At 40.0% G+C, this 23,295-nt stretch overlaps 2 protein-coding genes and 1 long non-coding RNA gene across 52 annotated transcripts in view; 1 reads left to right on the top strand and 2 right to left on the bottom strand.

The window, feature by feature from the left end:
* CLASP2 (cytoplasmic linker associated protein 2) overlaps positions 1-23,295 on the bottom strand; it is a 274,460-nt gene that overhangs the window by 137,438 nt on the left and 113,727 nt on the right. For all 50 annotated transcript variants that reach the window (XM_043508830.1, XM_043508832.1, XM_038392148.2 and 47 more), the window contains 6 exons: positions 22,350-22,429; positions 10,122-10,214; positions 9,609-9,754; positions 6,019-6,154; positions 2,287-2,357; positions 948-1,007 (listed from right to left, as the gene is read on the bottom strand). In XM_043508830.1, coding sequence (XP_043364765.1) covers positions 948-1,007; positions 2,287-2,357; positions 6,019-6,154; positions 9,609-9,754; positions 10,122-10,214; positions 22,350-22,429 — 586 coding nt within the window. The remainder of the gene's footprint in view (positions 1-947; positions 1,008-2,286; positions 2,358-6,018; positions 6,155-9,608; positions 9,755-10,121; positions 10,215-22,349; positions 22,430-23,295) is intronic.
* Positions 1-23,295, top strand: part of FBXL2 (F-box and leucine rich repeat protein 2) — a 463,505-nt gene that overhangs the window by 366,047 nt on the left and 74,163 nt on the right. The window lies entirely within an intron of this gene.
* On the bottom strand, positions 13,023-18,976 carry LOC122458913. The gene is made up of 2 exons (XR_006279240.1): positions 14,270-18,976; positions 13,023-13,880 (listed from the first exon to the last, which is right to left on the bottom strand). It is a non-coding gene; the product is annotated as an uncharacterized LOC122458913 (long non-coding RNA).

Genomic DNA, 23,295 nt, shown 5'->3' with positions numbered 1-23,295 from the left:
TTCTTGCATTCCCCCCCCAAAAAAAACATTGCTAACATCTCAACTACCAAATTACAATTAAAATCACTTGAACATTGATTAATACAAACACTAATGGAAGTCCTGAGTTTTCATAATCCGTGTAGGAAAGGCTACAAAAAAAACATGGGCTGAGGGCAACAGAGGCCCCAACCACAAAAAAGGAGGAGGGAACACTCCCTACCCGCCAAGCACACGTTTGGACTATAAAATAAATGAAAAGCTAACTAACAAAAAAATACTTCATAAAATAATAAACAAGCTGTGTAGCTATATAGCAGATACCACAACACTGTCTCAAGCTGCAAGCAGTTGAGGAGGACCATCACTCCTTATATATACTTGTAATGGAGCATACGGATGAGTAGGTCAAAGGCACGGTCATGAGGGCATGCTGACAAAGTTTGATGTAAAGTGCGTGGGTGTGCACACATATGACATACAACATCTGTAGGGACAATAACTTGAAGAAAAATAGGTTCTCTTCAAAATACAGTTGTTTTACGGGAGCATAAATTTATTTTTTCATCACATTAATGCTAAGAGAAACAATAGCTCCGACATAGGTGAGAGGTTTTTCGCAGGAGTGGTTGGGTGAGATTCTGTGGCCTGCGTTGTGCAGGAGATCGGACTAGATGATTATAATGGTCCCTTCTGACCTTAGTATCTATGAATACAAAAATTTAAACAAACCTTTTAATTTCAGGTAAGTATTTGTATACCAGTTCTAAATCCCAAGCTAAGTTTAAACAGCAGCCATAAAACACTGATAGGACAATTCATAAGAGCAAATTGACTTTTAATCAGTATAACTATACTATTTCACAGATTAGTTAAGTGGTCTAGTTGTAGGGTTCAAATGAAGGATTTTTCTTTTGAAAGTCACTGAAAACTTTTCTAGATGACAAAAAGGAACACTCTGCTCCTACCTTTCCAGTGAATGAGTCTGCCACTCCTGCAGTAACAGGTCTAAAAATTCAAAGGAGCGTCTAAAACAAAATAGAAAAAAAAAATTTTTTAAACCTGCAGTTCTCTACTTTGTTGAATTAATAGGTGATAACTTTGTTCTTTTTCCTCCTGGAAAATAATAACTGCATATAATAAAATATCTCACACTTAACACACTAGGAAATTGTTTGGCTTCTTATGCTGTAATGGTAAAAAATTTTATTACTTTGCACATTGTTTATATTTTACCACTTATATGCAATCACATTGCATTTTAAAAAACAAAAATAGTTCATATGACCACTTGACATTCAACAGGCGTTACTACAAATACATCTGCTTTAACGTGTTTAGCACAAAAGGCCCACCAGCTAAGTCAAATGGCAATTCCCCAGTGAGAAAAATCAACCATACCAAACCTGTTGAGGAGAAGGAGGTTGGTGGGTTTTCGACAAGACAGCAAGTCCTGTTCCTGGCTTGGGAGTATCATCTTTTATAACAGTATGTAGCTGGCTGGTGTTTTATAAATTTATAAGTCCAATCACGCACTGAAAGATGCAAGGAACTTTCCATCTTTTTGTCCCCCTGCAGAAACTTCTGACTGCTTCAAGTGGAGGAGGGTCTCTGCTACTCTATTCCTCCCCTGCTCCACAGAAGGGCAGGTCTCACTACTCCACTGAAGCCCTTCAGGGAGCCCTAAGAGTGGGAGACAAAAATCTATAATGCTTCTAAGCTGCCCCTTCCCCCATGAATAATCTCTGTGTCTGCCTCTGCTGCTGTTCACAGATTTAGAAAGTAGTGGCATTATCCCAAAAATGACATAAATTTGACACATTCACTGTTGCTCATTGGGTTCTGAATCGCAGCAGCAAAACCGACCAGAGTAATGTTAATTTCAGTCTACTACTGCTTAGGAAACCTATGGCAGCAAAAGCACTGGAGCTCTGCAGTCTTGGGAAAACTTTATTTATTTACATTTAGGTTCTATTTGGAAGGTTACTTTTGCGTTTTGAAACTTTTGAAACTTTAAAAAAAAAATCAAAGCTTCAATTCTGCAGAAATTGGAAGTTGAGGCCCCCTCACATATTTGCTAGGGAAAGTTTTTCACTCATTACCAGCATGTGGACAAGTGGCTTACTCTGTTGAATCTCAATTATCTGGAGTGCGTGGTAGCATATTAGATAATAGATTTTCACATTATATCTACAGTAACAGCAATAAAAATATACTATTTTGAAGATAATTTTGTTAGTAGTCCATTATAAAATTAAGGAATACAAACTAACAGTTTTAATAATTTGTTATTTATAAAATACTCACCTCCTGACAGCAACTGATTTTGAAGTACAGTTGCTCGTTATTAAAGGTATGAGTCTGGGCACATGGGTATGCTGAAAAAAATCCATAAATGTTATCACACATCATAGCCAATGCCAAAAACATTCCTGAAATCAGAGTGCTAAATTTCAAATGAACATAGTAAATAATTTTTCAGCAACAGATAAAATAATAATGATAAAATATAGGATTTAAAATATTAATTGTTTAATCCAAATTTAGAATGTGTGTAAAAGTACACTTTCCTAACTTGGTCATGAACATATGCAAATTAAGATATAAAAAAAAATCTAAGGAAAAACATTTTTGACCATAACCCAATTTTCTCATTTATGTAACACTTAGCCACCAAAAGAAACCTTTGAAGGCTCAAATGTACCATATCTGTTTCCCCACAGAAATCTAAATTGATGTTGCTTCCATACAATTTCAGATATTATTCTAATCAACACCTTTAATGAAACAGCAACAGATACAACAGTGAGGTAAACAAGTAAAACATTAAAGCAGAAAAGTAAATCAAGGTACTTTGGAACGCTTTAAGGGTATCATTTTGCTAAAATCAAGAGAGGTCATTTTGTTAAAAGATTAAATTTACCTCATTACCAAATACATAACTGAAGTAATAACTACATGTAATATATTTAGAGCCCTACCAAATTCATGGCTGTGAAAAATATGTCAAGGACCATGAAATCAGACCCTCCCCTGTGAAATATAGCTATTGGAGGGGGTGAGGTAATGGCCGGGCTAGGGGTGCCCCAGCCAGGGGCTCCTACCATTCACCAGGCTCCAGCTGCTAGTCCACCAAGCCAGGAAGGGAATGGGACTTCCTCTTCTCCTGCATGGCTACTCTCGGAGGGAGATCAGACACACCTTCGGGTACCTTACCCAGCTGTAGGAAGTTCTGTGGCTGCTGCCAGCAGCACAGGGGAGATCAGACCCACCTCCACAAATTTACACCAGCTGCAGAAAGCTACGTGGCTGTTGCCCTCAGAGCTGGACTCTGAAAGCAGCGCAGTCGTGGAGTTTCCTGCAGCTGGGGGAGGTATCCAGAGGTGGATCTGATCTTCCCCTAGAGCAGCTGTGCAGAGCTAGAGGAAGTCTTCTCCAGCCTGGCCAGGTCTAGCAGCTAGGAGCCCACAGCATGGGTGCTCCCAGCACCACCTCCACGTCCAGAAATCTCCCCCAGCTGCAGGAAGCTGCGTGGCTGCTGCCTTCAGAGACCAGTTTTGAAAGAAGGGCAGAAGTGATGGTGGCAATCCGATGATCCCCCTACATCAGCTTTGCGACCCCCCCACCACAACCCTCTTTTGGGTCGGGACCCCCACAGTTACAACACCATGACATTTCAGATGTAAACACTGAAAATGTGAAACTGAACAATTTAAAACCCTCTGCCCATGAAACTGATAAGAATGGACCATAAATTTGGTAGGGTTGTAAATATATCCCATGTAAAAGTAAATTAATCTATTAAATGCATATGAAAATATGCAAGACAGTGCCTAGTAAAGCATGCAGAAGTGCAGCATAAAAAGTAAACTGTTACAAATAATATAAAGACTGCATGACCTTTTTTAAACTGTATTATCAGCAACCCATTAAGTGCATGGTATTTTTCCCATAGCTTGTGAATGTGACAATGACCATGTGAACCTCTCATAACAGCAGGATTCTTCTTTCAACATTAAAAAGAAACTGACATAAAAAATTCCAGAACAGCAACTGTTTTGTTTTATTTTTCACTTAACATTGTCTTTTAAAAAATTAATATCAATTCATTAGCACTTTGTACTGTTTTCATCAATGAATAAGGGCATGTAATCAACATATAAGGCATGTGGTAATGAGACCCTGCTGGGGAAGGAACACGATGTTTTAAACAGAGGCAACAGTCTTGTTTTACAATATTTGGTCTCTAGAGCTATTTACATCATGACACAGGCCTTTCAGAAAAATGCAGAGGAATTAAAAAAAATGAACAAAATTATTTAGATAATCAAATATTTCTGAAATATATGGAACATTGGCCTAGGGCTTCCTTTAAATTGGACTTCAAGATTGCATTAATAAGACAGCTTTAATGTTGTCCACAGATACATTTCTTTTTAACAGAATCCCACTTCAACAGCTTAAACACTGGAGCCAGTGCTCAACTGCCTGAGCTAAGTCCCACTTCTCTGGCGGTGGAAAAGATTCCTCACCCTGATGTCCACTCTTGCCATGATCTGCTTCTACTGGTTTTCAAAGGGAAAACAGACTACACTAAGCACTGACAAAGCAGGGAACAGGAAACACAATGAAAGGGCAAACAAAACCAGAGGTGGAAGCAAATCTCCTTAAGCCCATTCAGTGACTGAAGCTGCTGCAGAATAAGTGGGATCTCTCACTAACAGCACAAGACACCAGTACCCTAGCATCTACGCTGGTAGCCAGCTGGTTTTTAGGAGGTGTTTGAAGTGTTAGCTTTGACCTATTAAGTCCTAAATAGTCTGGACCTGCCCCAACAGATCACCTCCCCCCACAGTACCCTACCGCCATGAATAATATCAGTCAAGGTGCTTGACCCTTCGTGATTAGAGAGACAAGCCAGAGGGTAGGGTGTTTTCTGTGAGGGTCCTTTGGCTTATTTCCAGTGTCTGGTACAAAAGAGCTCAAATTTGCTGACCTTAAAGGCACACTGCAAAAGCTATCTGTTTGATAAGGCTTAGGGGCACACTGGGATGGGAATTATTTGACTGTCAAATTTATTACCTCGTATGTTATCGTCTGTTATTCTTACGTGGACGTAAGTTTAAGGACTGTCATAAGCCTTTTCCCCCATTAAACTGCAATAAGCAAATCATTGGTTATATTCACTTTTTGTATTTTACCCTCTGACACCTAACTAGCCTGATATATAGTTTGGCTTCTGTGAGCAACCAGAAATGGCTATTTTGGTGTGTACAGACACCCCAACTCATGCCATTGTAACTGGAAAAACTACTCCCTCCTCCTCTCCCAACTGTGCAGTTAGACATCCTAGAATGCTCTGGAAGAAGAACACCCATGGCCCTTAGCACAAGCAGTTGTTATTTGGGTTCTAAGGGACAGCTGCCCAGCATATCCCAGAATACTCCATGGTTAGGAAGAGTACTAGGTGTGGATGCCACAGAAGCACTTGTAGCTAGTTAAGATGACTGGATCTCTAACAGTTTACAAAAATAAACAACCCCTGCTCCAGCTGTAGTGTGGATAAGGTCAGTGTAAAACAGTAAGTACTACTTGTAAAAGCTAAAGAGGGTCAGAGCTTTTTATATATAAACTACAGACAGTCCGATTTTTTTTATTTAAATAAAATGGATGTTTTGATTACTAGCAAGTCCACAGTTTAATTCACTTTGCCATTACCTCAAGATAATGTTATTTCTTAGTATACACTTAACAGATAGCCCAGACTCACATAACAGTCATGAAAATGCAATTGCCCTTCAAAATATCTCCTCACCCTCTCTATCATGATGGTGGTGATGGATGATGAATAAAGACATTTTGTTCATCTGTCAAAAAAATTACTTGTCCAGGGCAAAACTTACAGTTCAGTCTTTAAAACAATGAGTATGTAAATATGGAATATATATTAAACTGGCAGATTTTTGCTAGGAGTGACTAGCTGAGAAGAGTTATTTTTTATCAAACAAATCCATAAAATACCATCAGAGGAATACCTACACGAATGACAAATCTGATTGCAGCACAGCCAGAAGTTGCCATAACTTTGGCGCTGTTAGGGACCAGATTAAAAAGAGTAGGCACAATGGCTTCAGCCCCATGGTCAAACTTGTTTCCCAAAACTGTTGAAAGATGACTGTTCAGGAAATGAAATAAAATTAGTTAATAAAAATAACTGTATGGCCTCAAAATAAGAAATGGAAAGTTAATCACACATTTTGAAGACTGATTTTTCCAAACAATGGCTATAATAGTACTTAATTTATGTTTTTCCAAGTCTATATCCTCCTAATGAGAAAAGATTCACGGAATTCATGAACAATACACTGATTACCTTGCAGACAACTTGAAAGTTTAAACATTAATAAGTAATTTTCTCTCTCAGATTTAGGCTTCCTCACAATTAAGATTACATATAAAATATCACATTTTAAAAACCTGACGTTAAAATGTGTACAGTTACTTAGGACCTACAGTGTTATTTTTGTTTCTCACCATACCATGACTGTATAAACTTGGAAAATAAAACATTCATGTGACTATTCTCAAGGACATCAAGCATTCATTGTAAATGCAATATATTAAAATTGAAATCTAAAATTAATTTAACACAGTATTTATTCTAATTACATTAAGTGACATTTTGAGTTTTACATAATAATTTATCCTGCCATAGGCAAACTATAAAATGTGTCATAACTACCCATGCATGAAATCTGCAGTACCTCCCCATCTCATTTATTTAAGGGTTGTGGCCATAAGTTCAGAGTAGATGATGATTTCCATATTCATAGCAATTTAACTCTCCATTGCTCAGAACAAAAATTTCACCAGTGCAGAGCAAATACAAGATGCGCTTGTAATCAGAAGCAAGTGACATGCTGAGTACCAAAGGGTTAAATAATGTCTTTTATGAAGACACATTTAAAAGGAAAAGTGCCTATCTACTCTGTGGTAAAATATGGATTTTTTTTCTTAATTTGTTGAGGGAAAGCCCCCAACACCACAGAAAAAAATTTTTATTTCTGTTTGTGCATCTCTGAGAATATCATGAACATTAAATTAGGGCTGTCAAGCAATTAAAAAATTGTGATTAATCGCACTATTAAACAACAATAGAATACTATTTATTTTAAATATTTTTCGATGTTTACTACATTTTCAAATATATTAATCTCATTTACAACACAATACATAGTGTACAGTGCTCACTTTATATTTATTTTTGAATACAAATATTTGCACTGTAAAAAAAAACTGAAATTTTTCAATTCACCTCATACAAGTACTGTACTGCAATCTCTTTATCATAAAAGTTAAACTTACAAATGTAGAATTATGTACCAAAAAATAACTGCATTCAAAAATAAAACAAATGTAAAACTTTAGAGCGTACAAGTCCACTCAGTCTTACTTCTTGGTCAGCCAATCACCAAGACAAACAAGGTTGGTTACAATTTGCAGGAGATAATGCTGCCTGCTTCTTGTTTACAATGTCACCTGAAAGTGAGAAGAGACCTTCGCATGGCAGTGTTGTAGCTGGCGTTGCAAGATATTTGCATGCCAGATGCACTAAAGGTTCATATGTCCTTTCATGCTTCAACCATCATTCTACAGGACATGTTTCCATGCCAATGATGGGTTCTCCTTGATAATGATCCAAAGCAGTGCAGACTGACGCATGTTCATTTTCATCATCTGAGTCAGATGCCACCAGCAGATTGATTTTCTTTGTTGGTGGTTGGGTTCTGTAGTTTCCGCATCAGAGTGTTGTTTTTATAAGGCTTCTAAAAGCATGCTCCACACCTCATCCCGCTCAGACTTTGGAAGACTCTTAAACCTTGGGTTGAGTGCTGTAGTTATTTTTAGAAATCTCACATTGGTACCTTCTTTGGGTTTTGTCAAATCGGCTTTGAAAGTGTTCTTAAAATAAATACCGTGCTGGGTCATCATCCGAGACTGCTATAACATGAAATATATGCAGAATGCAGGTAAAACAGAGCAGGAGACATACAATTCTCCCCCCCCCCCAAGGAGTACAGTCACAAATTTAATTCACACAGTATTTTTTTAATGAGCATCATCAACAAGGAAGCATGTCCTCTGGAATGGAGGCCAAAGCATGGAAGGGGCATACGAATGTTCAGCATATCTGACATGTAAATACCGTGCGACGCCGGCTACGAAAGTGCCATACAAACACCTGTTCTAACTTTCAGGTGACACTGTAAATAAGAAGCAGGCAGCAGTATCTCCCGTCAATGTAAACAAACTTATTTATTTTAGCGATTGGAAGAATAAGTAGCAGCACTGAGCTGACTTGTAGGCTCTAAAGTTTTACACTATTTTGTTTTTGAGTACAGTTACATAATCAAAAAAAATCTGCATTTGTAAGTTACACTTTCACAATAAAGAGATTGCATTTCAGTACTTATATGAGGTGAACTGAAAAATACTATTTCTTTGGTTTATCATTTTTACAGTGCATATATTTGTAATTAAAAAATCTTAATATAAAGTGAGCACTATACACTTTGTATTTGGTGTTGTAATTGAAATCAATATTGAAAATGTAGAAAAACATCCAAAAATATTTAATACATTTCAATTGGTATTCTATTTAGTGCGATTGTGATTAATTTTTTAAATTGCGATTAATTTTTCGAGTTAATGGTGTGAGTTAACTGTGATTAACTGAGAGCTCTACATTAAATATATTTGACCACTTACATGTATATGATATGATACTGAAGTTCCTCATTTTACTTCTATTTTCAATCAATTGATTAGACTATTAAATGTAAGGGCCTGCTCCTGAAAATGTTACTGGTTACAGTGCTTGTTACTATGAGTAGTCACACTGAAGTCATGGTAACAAGCACCCAGGAGTAAGTGTTTTGAGACTTGGAACCCAAGTTTATGAGTTAACAGTGATGACTGTAATGTATAAACACATCCACTCTGAAATGCGTAACTCAAATGATGGATCATTTGTTTTTGTATAAGTGATTTTCTTTTCTATGAAAGAATTGAACTTACGATCTAAAGAGAACATAAACTTTGTCCCAACCTAAGTGAATATACACTGAAGGTCATGCAAGACTTCATCTGCTGTTCAAAACAAATCATTTTGACAAGGCATTATCCAAATATAAAGCACATGAATTATTCTCAATAGAAAATTCAAATGAAAAGTTAGCATGACGATTAATATACTTAATTCACAATACATTCATGTACCTTTTCAGAACAGCTTTAGTAAATTACTAAGTATAAAAATATTTCATTTACTAAAATATTCCACTGCTCTTTTATATCAACCCTCTCTTTTCAAGCTGATGTCTTATTCAGCCAAGGTATAGCATATCTTCTACATCATGGAATATACCCACAGTTACAATGAAGAGTGCTGCCTTAGATTAAATGCATTGTTCTACAGCTTCAGATCCTGACTTCACCCTCCAAACAGGTATCGTACACAGGAACTCAATACAGATATTTAGCTGATGGTGCATTTGCACAGCCATATACCTTATTTAGATCTAGTGCCATTTAAAACTGAGGTCATACAAAACTAAGCAAGTACTTACGCTACAGTAATGCATGCTTCTCTAACCACCTGGGATCTGAGATCCTTAGCTGATAATTTAAAAGCTCCATCCAACAACCGTAGATGCTGGAAAAAGCAGTCATACTGTGCAGCTCCAGCAACAAGCAACGACCGAACCTTCTTGAGCTACAACAAAATTAAGACAGTTATCCTGACTGCACAGACACAGAGGTTTTAAAATATGTAAAGCCTACAGGCAAGTGTCGCTACCTGCAAGGAACATATACACACAGACTCAGAAGAGGTCCTTTGGAAAAATTACCACTTAAACATCATTATAAATATATTTCGATATATATTCTAGTTATTTTTTTCAAACTGATATTGTAATAATACACAAACACCATTTAAAAATATGAGAAACAAATTCAATCTTTAAAAGTGTATCTAAAATGAAAAATTCTTGAATTAATCTCAATTGTAAATACTTCACCATTTTCTGAAAGCTTTTTTAGAACAATGTTTGGACAATCTATTTGGATAAAAAACATACCGCACTCGCTCGCTGATCCCAGTCATGTTTATCATCTGAGAGAATTTCCCTGATTTTGTTTAATGTTTCTTCAAGCTCTCGACTGGAATAGATCTGTTTAAAAACAAAGTGTAGACTTAATATTTCCATAAAAACAACAAGGAGTCCGGTGGCACGTTAAAGACTAACAGATTTATTTGAGCATAAGCTTTCATGGGTAAAAACCCCACTTCTTCAGATGCATGGAGTGAAAAATACAGATGCAGACATAAATACACTGACACATGAAGAAAAGGGAGTTACTTCACAAGTGGAGAACCAATGCTGACAGGGCCCAATTCAATCAGGGTGGATGTAGTCCACTCCCAATAATAGATGAGGAGGGGTCAATTCCAGGAGAGGCAAAACTGCTTTTGTAATGGGCCAGCCACTCCCAGTTCCTATTCAAGCCCAAATTAATGGTGTTAAATTTGCAAATGACAGTCCCTATGTAAAAGAATAAATGGACACAAATCAGACATCAGGAATGGTAACATACAAAAGCAAGTGGGAGAACACTTCAATCTTACTCGACATTCTATAACAGATTTGAAAGTAGCTATACTCGAACAAAACAGACTTCAAAGAGAAACAGAAGAACTAAAATTCATTTGCAAATTTAACACCATTAATTTGGGCCTGAGCAGGGACTGGGAGTGGCTGGCTCATCACAAAAGCAGTTTTGCCTCTCCTGGAATTGACACCTCCTCATCTCTTCATGTGTCAGTATATTTATATCTGCATCTGTAATTTTCACTCCATGCATCTGAAGAAATGGGCTTTTTTCCCACGAAAGCTTACGCTCAAATAAATCTGTTAGTCTTTAAGATGCCACTGGACTCCTTGTTGTTTTTGTGGATACAGACTAACACGGCTATCCTCTGATACTTAATATTTCCATGTTTACCTGAGGAAAGAGACAACAATTGTCTTAGCTTTAAAAAAATAGAACTATAATTTTGAAAACATTAAGGACAAAATTTCACACAGGCAGCTTGTAATGCAGTTTCCATTTTAGGACAAATTTTTATTTATATAAATAACTGTCATTCAAGGTCTTCCAATACAAACATTTAACACTGATTTTGTAATAAACATTTTACCCCAGGAAAGATTTCAGTCTCAGTCTATAGAACAAATAAATCACCAACCCCAGTGATTTACTAATTTCAGTAATTTAATTTTTTGATTCAGCTACAATTCAACATGAGTGAAATGTTTAGGCAATAGGTCAATATGATATTGTGTTTAAATTTCAATCCAATTTCCCAGTATGAATATAAAATTGTTCTACTATGGAAATAATATTGGGGCAGGGACTTCTTTTTCTTATGTGTATATAGTACTTTGCTCAATAGAGCCCTGACTGAATTGCTAGGCACTATGACACAAATAAAACCAACAATTTGTTTGAAAAATACTTTAAGAATCCCAGTAACATCTATGTGAGGAATATGTATATTAGTGATTCCACAACAATGGTTCCCGTAACCCACCCAGCAATATTGTTAATCTATCCAACTATACTCTTAGCCCAGCAGAAGAATCTGTCCTATCTCGGGGCCTCTCCTTTTGCCCCTCCACCCCCACGAACATGATACAGTTCTGTGGTGACCTAGAATCCTATTTTCGACGTCTCAGACTCAAGGAATATTTCCAACACACCTCTGACCAACATATTAACCCACAGAGACCTTCCTGCCAACAATACAAAAAGAAGGATTCTGGGTGGACTCCTCCTGAAGGTCGAAACAGCAGCCTGGATTTCTACATAGACTGCTTCCGCCGACGTGCACGAGCTGAAATTGTGGAAAAGCAGCATCGCTTACCCCATAACCTCAGCCATGCAGAACACAGTGCCATCCACAGCCTCAGAAACAACTCTGACATCATAATCAAAAAGGTTGACAAAGGAAGTGCTGTCGTCATCATGAATAGGTCGGAGTATGAACAAGAGGCTACTAGGCAGCTCTCCAACACCACTTTCTACAAGCCATTACCCTCTGATCCCACTGAGAGTTACCAAAAGAAACTACAGCATTTGCTCAAGAAACTTCCTGAAAAAGCACAAGAACAAATCCGCACAGACACACCCCTAGAACCCCGAGCTGGGGTATTCTATCTGCTACCCAAGCTCCATAAACCTGGAAATCCTGGACGCCCCATCATCTCAGGCATTGGCACCCTGACAGCAGGATTGTCTGGCTATGTAGACTCCCTCCTCAGGCCCTTCGTTACCAGCACTCCCAGCTATCTTCGAGACACCACTGACTTCCTGAGGAAACTACAGTCCATTGGTGATCTTCCTAAAAACACCATCCTAGCCACTATGGATGTAGAAGCCCTCTACACCAACATTCCACACAAAGATGGACTACAAGCCGTCAGGAACAGTATCCCCGATACTGTCACAGCTAACCTGGTGGATGAACTTTGTGACTTTGTCCTCACCCATAACTATTTCACATTTGGTGACAATGTATACCTTCAAATCAGCGGCACTGCGATGGGTACCCGCATGGCCCCACAGTATGCCAACATTTTTATGGATGACTTAGAACAACGCTTCCTCAGCTCTCGTCCCCTAATGCCCCTACTCTACTTGCGCTACATTGATGACATCTTCATCATCTGGACCCATGGAAAAGAAGCTCTTGAGGAATTCCACCATGATTTCAACAATTTCCATCCCACCATCAACCTCAGCTTGGACCAGTCCACACAAGAGATCCACTTCCTGGACACTACGGTGCTAATAAGCGATGGTCACATAAACACCACCCTATATCGGAAACCTACTGACCGCTATTCCTACCTACATGCCTCTAGCTTTCATCCAGATCATACCATACTACTCTGAAACCTAGCTAGAATTTTTTTTTCCAATGTTCCTTTTGTACATTCCTTTAATAAATGCATTTAGTACATATATTACATTTTTTAAAAATACATTTTGAAGACGACCTCTGTTTTCAGTTTGGGTTACCTTTTTTTTTTTTTTTTTTTTTTAAAAAAGGCAAAAAGTTTGCCTGACCAACAAATCAACGAAACAAAAATCAACTTGTTAATTAATGTTGTCAATTCCAGTGTTCAAATATAAGGAAGATTTCACAAGGGGGAAAATTAGAAGCTTAAGAAAATTTTTGTGATGAAAGCACCCACTTTCATATACTACCAAGTTAATAAAGTCCTTCCGATTTCTCTATTCCAGCATTTCCCAAACTGTGTTCTGCGGAACACTGGTGTTCCGCATGATGTGAATAGGTGTTCCATGAAAGAATCTAGAATTTAATTTTGACTCTTGCACTTGATTTTTGTACTACTTTATACGCGCTTTCCAGTTAGAAATTGTTAGTTCAAGTTATTTTAAATTTGTATTTTTGCTTTGTTTTATAAAATAAAATATATTTGAGCATAAATAACGCAATTTATTTGAAAACCAAATGAATACAAAATAAGTAGTGTTCCGTAATCGGCTAAAAAGTGTTCCGTGGCCAAAAAAGTTTGGGAAACGGTGCTCTACTCCATCCCCTGCACTCACATACCCTTCTCTACTCCCCAGGATCTAACCAGAACATGCTGCTTTCTGCCTTCATGAAACATGTTAAATTGAAGTTTAGGTTTTTCTCCAGGCAACAGAGGGAAGCAGGTCAGAGACAGAGCTTTGAGTAAGTTCCTCTTAAGCAACTTGCAATAATTTTTTGACAAATTTTGTTGTTGCTGGAAAATGGTAGTATGTTACTGGAGGTTCTATGAGATGTGTGGTCCCTATTTGTATTCATGTGTCTGAGTCCAGACATTTTTAGTAAGCCGTGTCAGTTGGTGCGCACATTGGAGTTAATCTCCTTGTGCTCTGAATCAAAGGTGTAAACAGCAGATCAGACCAATGTCTCTCCAGTTCTATTCTTACCAAGCATCTGGTCATGAGCCACAGCAGAGAAGACTGAGCAGTGGAATTCAGATAGAGACCACAATCTTATAGAGCTTCCAGTTACAGGTAAGTAACATCCATTTCTTCTTTGAGTGACAACCCTGTGTATTCCACAGGTGGGAGATTAGTAAGCAGTAGCCAAATAGGAGGCGGGTGCGAGGCTGCAGATGGTATGACTGACTGTAGTACTGCTGTCCACACAGCTGTATCTGTAGTAGAAGTCTAGACTGGGATGGCCAAATTTACTGACCCTCTGAGCCGAATATGACAATCTTCAGAAGTTCGAGAGCTGAGGCCCGCCTCTGGCCCCGCAGGGCTGAAGCCCTGGCAGGTGCCTCCTGCCCCACGGGGCTTCAGCCAGAGGCGATGTGTGAGGAGGACACGTGGGGTCATGTGCTGCCAGGCCCCCTCCCTGCACTGCAGCTGGCAAGCTGGGGGCTTTGCCTTGGATAGAGGTAACGGGAAACAGCTGGGAGCTGCAGAGAGAGATGCTTCTTTTGCTGCTGCTTCTCCCCAACGAGCTAAAGCAGAGGCCCCTCCGTGCAGCTCCCAGCTGTTTGCCGCTACCTCTCCACACAGAGCTAACATCTGGGAGCGGAAGGGAAGGGACGCTGAGCGAAAGAGGAAGGTGAAACTGGGGGTGTGTGACTCAAGTTATTGGGGGGACAAACCTTTTAATTGTGCCCCCCTCTCTCAGCAGGCACCAGTCATTTCTGGCAGAACCCCAAGCTCCCTCCACCCCCTCAGTCTGGTAGGCAGAAAAGGCGGGGTGGGGGAGAGGAGGAGCCACACTAACTGTAAAAGAGCTGTACACAGCTCACGAGCCAGTTTGGCCACCCCGGTCTAGTCTAATGCATAATGTCTTGTAAAGGCATGTATGGAGCTCCAGGTCACCCCCCTACATACATCTAGTAAAGGTACGTCTTGCAGAGATGCTGCAGAGGTTGCCTGAACTCTAATTGAATGGACTTTCACCGCCTCCATGCAGCCTGAGATCCATTTAAAGAGTCTCTGCACATATAGACCTTTACACCTTGATCACTCTACTATGGTGATAAAAAGCCTAGGTGTTTTTCTAATTTCTTTCATTCTTTGTAGATAAAAGCCCATCAGACATCTAGGGATTGAAGCCTTCTCTCTGCATCAGAGGCATGTGGTTTGGGGAAAAAATTCTGATAAGTGAATAGTCTGATTCATGTGAAATTTTGAAATGACTTTAGGAATGAACTTCAATTGGAGGCAAAGACAGACTTTATGGAAGATGGTCTATGGTCGATCTATCATGAGTGCTCCCAGCTTGCTCATCCTCCTGGGTGATGTGATGGTGACTAAGAAGACAACTTTCATCCAGAGATGGGACAAAGAACAGGTGGCTAATGGTTCGAAGTGAGATTTGGTGAGAACCAGAAAGATGAGGTTGAGGTCCCACTGAAGTGTTGGTTTCACCATTGCTGGAAAAGTTCTAATAAGTCTCTTCAGGAATCTAGTCATCATGGGCTGAGTACAGATAATCCTCAATTAGAGGATGAAAAGCTCTGATTGCTGCAGGTGGACCTGAAGGGAACTGACAGAAAGGCCTGATGTCTTACAGGTAAGTAGGTATTCTACAAAAACAGGGATTCCAGAGGATCTGGAGATGGCTGGTGTTGTTGTAACCAAGAAGAGAAGTACTTCCATTTGGTCAAAGAGCTTCTCTTGGTAGAGGTCTTCCTCTGGTTAAGAATGGATTGAACTGCCACTGAACACGTATGCTCTGCATCTGATCCCTATTCAAATACCACGCCATGAGATATAGTGGTCCTAGGCTGGGGACCTGATTGTAGCATTGTCGTTGTGTCAGTAGACCTGGAAGTGGTCAGATGTGGATGGGAGGATGGGGTTGAAATCCTCAGAAGTTCCAAGAACCACAACTGTCTTGGCCAGTTGGGCACATGGAGGATTACCCAAGCCCAGTTCTTGCACAGGGCTTCCTATATTAGGGGGATGGGAGGAAAATGTATCTGAGGTGATCTGTCCAGGGTAGCAACAGGGCATCGTCCTTTGAGCTGCAACCAGAGTTGCTCTAGCGCAATACAGGAGTAGTTCTTTGTGCTTTTGCAAGATGAAAAGATTCCAAAATGTTGTTTCCCACTGGTTGGGGATCTTGTTCAGAACAGAATCATGAATCTCCCATTTGTGGCCTGTGAAAAAATACCTACTGAGACTGAGTGCTAGTGAGTGCCATGCACATGATAGGTATACTGCTGAGAGGGTTATGTGGCTTCCGATAGTCAGTCTCTGCAATTTGGTGTATCTCTACACACAGAGGGAGGGATCATGCTCCCCCCTTGTTTGTTTATGTAGAAGACAGTCGTCATATTATCCAGCATTACTTGGATATGCCAGGATTGGATGAGTGACATCCAAAGTGTTTCTGGCCCAATGGACCACTCTGAATTCTAGTAAATTAATATACACCCTAGTCTCCTGAAGAGTCCACGTGCCTTCTGCAGTATGATTGTTCATCTGGGCTCCCCAGGTCTAACAGACTTTTCAGGTGAAGGTGTGAGGAAAGGAACTCCTACCTGAATTTCTCCAGTGACCTGCTTTATCGGATCTTTAATGGCATCAAATCTCCCAATGGGGAAATAGGCTCTTACTGTAGTCGAGCCTAGGTCGCGCCTATGAAATCTATAGATCTTGTGGGCATTAAAGTAGACTTTTCGTGATCGACAACAGGTTCCCAAGGAAGAAAGAAGACTGAATAGGAATAGAGTTGCAGGCCAGACTTCCCTGCTGGGAAGTGGTTCTCTGGGTAGCCGTATTCTGAAGGAGGCAGACTGATCCAATACCTCTTATGGGTTCTATCTAGGGTTGTTTTCCTCAGAGTGGGAGGGAAGCATCATCTGGAACGACAGATTTTCTTGATGAAATAATAGGCTCCTGCTCTACTGGTAGTGACATCAATACCAGTGAGAGGATCTTGTGAGTTGTGGACACATTAGGAGAGGATCCTCTTCCTCTCAAGGTGATTTCTTCAGGCGTAGGGATCTCTCCCAGGAGAGCCAGGACCAACAAAAGAGGATATTGTGGTTACAAAAGAGTGAAAATATCCTCCAATGAGGTAAAGGTTTTGGTCCTCCCTGACGTCTGGGGAGCCCCTGAGAAGTGGATTGGGAGATCCAGATCTAGTACTCAAAGGATCCCACACAGAGTATGTCGGAACCATTGAATGGAGTCCCAAGGTGGAACTCCCAGATGGGTCTGGTTGGTACCCGCCTTCTGGCTTGTGGGAAGAAGCCAAAACTGGGACAGTCAGATCTTTCTTCCTTCGCGCTTCGCCTTCTTAGGCAAACCCGAATGGCAGGTTTATGCAGACCTAGCTCCCTAGTAGCTGAGCACGGGTACTCACCCTTGGACTGAGATGGGGAGGGATCCTTTTTCTTAAGAGGCTGATCTGGATGGATATCTGTCCTTATATCTATCGTCATGTTGCCTGCTCTCATGTGAGGATTTCTAGGCTTAACAGTCTTACTGTCTACTCCAGAGATCATGCTCGGAGCAGCAATGCTTGCAATCTGAGGCCACTATACAGGAGGTCTACTGGCCTGGATACAAAGGCAGCCTCATAGCCTGCTCCACGAGGTGCTTCCATATATGGAGCTCTTGTCTCTCACGAGTTCAGGGAGCGAAGGAGTGGCAGAAACTGCATTTGCGAGCCCCAGATTCCAGTCCCTGCCTCGAATCAGAAAGGGAAGGGACTTGAACATGGGTCATTCACATCCAAAATGAGTGCCCTAACCACCTGGGTGGCTACAGGTGATGTTAGGGCGGGATGGGTGCCCTCTTAAGTTTCTTCATGAAAAAGTTCAAAGGGCTTTGTTTTTGTTCCATATTGAAACGAAAAATTTCAAAATCCTTTGTGAAATGAAATTCCTGTTTTCCAACTGGCTCTAACAATATCGTCATCCCGGCTTCACTGTAAAAAAAAAATCAGCAAAATTCACATAGAAGCATACATGAGTTTACAACTGTTCTTTAGGTGAGGTATGGAACAAAAAACAAAGCTAATTTCTTCTAAAGAACAGAAATATAGAGTGATCAACATTATTATTTGTATTACTGTAGCACTGAGGAGCCCTAGTCATGGACCAGGCCATTGTGCTAAACACTGTACAACACAGAATGAAAAAAACAGTCCCTGCCACAAACAGCTTATGTTTTAAGCATAAGACATGAGATACAGACAGACCAACGGGGAAGTACAACAAAACAATGAGACAATATTGGTCAGCATGATGTGGTCTCAGCACCTAACTGTTGTCAAGATTTTTGCAGGCCTCTCAGCAAAGGAGAATTTTAGCAAGTATTTTCATGAAGGATAATGAGTATGTTTAGCAGATTCTTATGGGAAGCATTTCCCAGGCACGAGAGGCAGTATGGGAGAAAGGTGCTTATTTCAAAAATTAACCAATGGGTGATGAAGGCTGACGTGGACAAATCTGAAAGGGGAATCAACCTTTGGATAAGGATGAACCAAAACAGTCTGGCCCAAGGTCAGTAAAGTCCAGTGGAGAAATCAAGCCGTGAGACTACACCGGAGACAGAGGCTGCATTGTCTAGCTTTGCTGTTCATTTCTCTTGCGTTTTGTGTGCATTTGTCTTGTTCTGCATTTTAGAAAACAGGGTTGGACTTTTAGAAAAGCAGCAACAGCTCCAGTCTCTCTCACTCAACTTCTCCTTTCTCCAAAAGGACAGTTATTACCACCATCTTTAATACCAGCTGAGACATAGGTGGGTAATAATTTTTGCAGAGGGATCACTCCACGAAGTCGTCATGGGCCACACATTTCTACTATATTAATGGAGGGAGTGTGGGGTCTGGGAGGGAGTTTGGGTGCAGGAGGGAGTTTCAGGCTGGTACAGAGTGTTGGGGTGCAGGAGAGAGTGAGGGGTGTGGGCTCTGGGAGGGAGTTTGGGGCAGGAGGCGGCTCTGGGTTGAGGAAGGGGATTGGGGGGGTTCTGACCTGGGACAAGGGTCTGTGGTGCAGGAGGGGGTGCGAGGTGCAGGCTCTGGAAGGGACGTGCTTACCACAGGCAGCTCCCAGCCAGCGGCACAGTGGGGTGCTTAGGCAGGCTGCCTGCCTGCCTGCCATGGCCCCGTGCCACTCCTGAAAGTGGCCGGCTGCTAGCACCATGTCACGTCTCTGTGTTCCTCTTCGGGGGAGGGGAGCAGCGGGTCTCCATGAGCTGCCTGCGCCTGCAAGCAATGCCCCCACAGCTCCCATTGGCCAGTTTTGTGAGGAGAGTGCTTAGGGCTGGCACAGAGCACGGAGCCACCTCCCCTCCCTGCTCCCCACCTGGGGCGCGCAGAGACATGCCACAGGAGCAGCTTGCCACTTCTGGGAGTGGTGTGGCAGCCTGCCTGAGCGCCCCACTGCGCCGTGGGACTTATAGCAGCGCGGAGATCACAAGGGGGCAGCCAAAGAGCCTGGCGGGCCAGAGAGAAATGTTAGACAGGCCGGATCCGGCCTGCAGGCTGTATTTTGCCCACCCCTGATCTAAGAGACTGTCAAACAGGGTTTTTCCTTCTAAAGACTGTCTCCAGCTAATGGGAAAGGGAACAGGGCATGTTATTAAAATGAAAGCTTTATTTAATGCTTTACATTTCAAATGCTTTAACTATTTTTCCTTCTTTTCTGTATATTTAATAAAAGGTTAAAAGAATTTTTAATGGAGTGTTTGCAACAGTACTAAACAGGCTGAGATCTATGTATACCAAAGCTTGTTTAACACTACTGTCCCAACATGTACTGCTTGCTAACGGTATGTCTATGCTGCAGCTGGAAGTGAGCCGCCCAGCTGAGGTAGACAGACTAGTGTTAGCAGGGTTCACTCTAATGCACTAAAAATAGCTCTGAGAATATGATGGAACTGGAGGAGACTCTGGCTAGCCACCCGAACTCAAACCAAGCCTACCTTACCTCATGGATCCATGTTTGGGTGGCTAGCCTGAGCCTCTGCCAGTGTCAGAACATCCACACAGCTATCTTTAGTATGCTAGAACAAGCCCCACTAACCGGAGTCTTTCCACCTCAGCCAGGATGCTCACTCCCAGCTGCAGTGTAGATATACCCTAAAACTCTCCAACTCTTAGTGTACTGGGGGTACACACATCTGAAGTAGAATATACATGTGCACAAGCACTTGCAGGAGAAAATATTCTTATTTAGTCTGCCTGCTACCATAATACATTTAGAGAGGCATCCTCATTCCAGTCACAATATGCAGTTGTGGGAAATGGTCAATACACATGACACTTTGTCTTTTGGCAAGGAGACCATCTCAATTGCCATGCTAACATCATGAACCGCTATCCCGACCTGCACAACCCATAGAGGGTGATCGGTTTCCATTAGATTCTGACATTTACCATTTGGATACTCTTGAGTGATTAGAAGAATCTGTCTAGGATAGTAAGTGTTATAGAACCAATACAGACTGACCACACCCTGTGCTGCAGAGCATGGCCCTTTCCAACACAGTGGGGATAAATGCTAGTAAGAAAGAGTGGTGTATTTGCATTCAAAATCATCCATGCAATAGCAAGATGTAAATGGGGGGCGGGGGGGACGGGACAAAACACCCTTGCTGCATAAGGATTGAAATTCTGCAAAGATTTGCTTACGGGTGGGGCCAGGGTGTTATGGAGATACCTGCAATAAACTATTCCCTTCACTAAAATGGGCAGCTGCATCTTTGCCTACAGATGTTCCCAGAAGCATACCTAACAAACAGCTGTGTTGTCATATGGAAGGAACACTGTACACCACTGTGGGTCAGTCATACAGAGGATCCTTTAAGGTGATCACAACCTGCAATGAGTTCTCAGTGTTCTACTATAAGTTGGGGGTTTAGGTAATTTTTTTCCAACAAGACTGCACTTAACAGATGGCTCAACCACAAGAAGCACCAAATACCCATAGTTCAGCACTCTGATAATTCAGACCACTTAATTAAAGGTCAGATATTAGAAAGAACTCAGCACCCCTAATTTAGGCACTGAGGTAAGAGGCTAGACTTTTCAAAAGAGTTCTGTTAGAGATGAGCACTTTCGAAAATCTGTCTGGGTGTGCTAGATTCAGGTCTCAAATTTTAAACACCCAACTTGGAAAACATTAGCCTTGCTTTTTTAAACCATTTGTCTAGTTCAGCATTTAATAAAGTTACAACCCTAGATTTTCACTAAAATCATGTCCGTCTTTCATTCACATCATGTATCGGCATTCAACATGTAAAATAACACTTCAATGAGAATAAGGTCATTTCTCTCAGCAGCTACTGGGAAAAGATTAATAAAATAACAATGGGCTTGAACCTGAAAAGAAAAAAAAAGGTTAATTAGTAACTAATCATTGAAACAAACAGTTTCCAAGAGAGGCTAGGAAATAACCACAATGGAAAACTTAAGGACTAATTTGACACTATTTACGAGGAACAATGCAATGATGAGGGAATCGATCCTACTATGATGCAAAACTGGACTCAATTATACATTTGCACTTATTTCCAAAGCGAATATTTCTATGATTAGCTCCTGTATCCAAAATTACATATTTTCACTTTTTTTTTTTTTTTTTTTTTTTTTAAAGAGGGTACCTATTCATATGATAGGGATCGTGACAAAGAACGTTTACATGTTCATTTTGAATGCAAGTAATGACAGACATATGTAAACACAGGCATTGTCTGAGCGTATTAAACAATTCCTAAAGTTAATATCTGGGTAAATTGTAATCCACTATTCACAAAGAACAGAAAGGAAATTAGCACTGTGAATCAAACCTCTTGTCAACTTATTTTAAAAATCAAATCCTCCATGACTCAAATTACGAAAGAAAGCTGTTAACAAAAATACAAACAAACCTATTTTAGGTTTTTTAATACACTCAGCACAAACTGTCCTTTGCCTATGTTAGAAATAATATTAATGCTAGACCAAACCAATATACCAAAGTTCAGTGCAGAACAAATCTTATACCTAACTTCTAATTCTAGCCTAAAAATATAATGGAAGCCAACACCCATTTTTAGTATTTATGTGCAGGCACTTGCAATAATTTGAAGGGGAAACGTTAACAATACCCAGCTAAGGCTGATCATTTCATGACAACAAAGCATATTTAGAAAAAAATTAACGATTAAAGAGGCTTGTTGACATACAGTATTGCAAATCAGAACACATAAAAATAAGACAATTCTTCTGAAAATAAAATTGAGTAAGAATGACAATGTCTTACCTGTACAGAAGGAACATCTGTAAATGCCTTAATAAAATCATCCTCATCGACGGCTCCAGCTCCTCCTTCTTTAGATGCACCTATGTAAGTTTTAAAACAAAAAATGCTTAATATTGTCTTAATTTCAAATTTACAAAGATTTTCCAGTTCAAATATATTCAATTTATATTTAACTTTAGTTACAGTGTAATCTTTAGTACCTGGTAAGGCAAGGTGAAAAATTTCATAGAACTGATAAACATGGGATTTCTAATATATAGGAAATTTTAATATTCTAACATCTGTTTTCATCTTTAATCTGGACAGAATCAAAATACCAAAACTTTTCACAAAATACTAAGTTACAAAAAATTTTGATATGGGAATGTCAAATTTCTGACATTTTCAACAAAACAAAGTATTTCAACATCCTTGAACTGAGACATTTAAATTTGTTAACTGAATATAAAATATTTTTTCCATTTTACCATAGAAAAAAATTTCCCCACAAAAGTCAACACTTTACAGTGAAAACATTCATTTTTGCTGAAACCACATTTTCTGCCAAAAAATCCCCTGAACATTTCCAACCTGCTAATATTTAATCCCTAGAACACCCATCACCATACAACATGCTTGTACAGAATGCCTCCACTATCTACTGAAATAAAATAGGTTTTCCTTGAACATGTATCACACAATAAACTAATAGTGGATTTAAAAATCCTATTTAAAGTAGATCTTCATTTTAAGTAATTCCCCTGCTATGAAGATTCAAAATATAGGGCCGATCTTGCAGCCATTCTATAATACCCACTGAAGTCAAGGGAAAGCTGCATGTAGAAAGACTAAACTAATTATGATCATTTCAATACACAGCAATAACACACACAAGTGAAAACAAACAAAAAAGTTTAAGAAACAAGCTAAAACTAACAATCTGACCATATGCTCAAAAGGCTGTCTG

This window comes from Dermochelys coriacea, chromosome 2 (assembly GCF_009764565.3).
Source record: "Dermochelys coriacea isolate rDerCor1 chromosome 2, rDerCor1.pri.v4, whole genome shotgun sequence".
Lineage (NCBI taxonomy): Eukaryota > Metazoa > Chordata > Testudines > Dermochelyidae > Dermochelys > Dermochelys coriacea.
The sequence above is the reverse complement of the archived record's forward strand: the minus strand, read 5'-3'. Positions and strand labels throughout refer to the sequence as shown.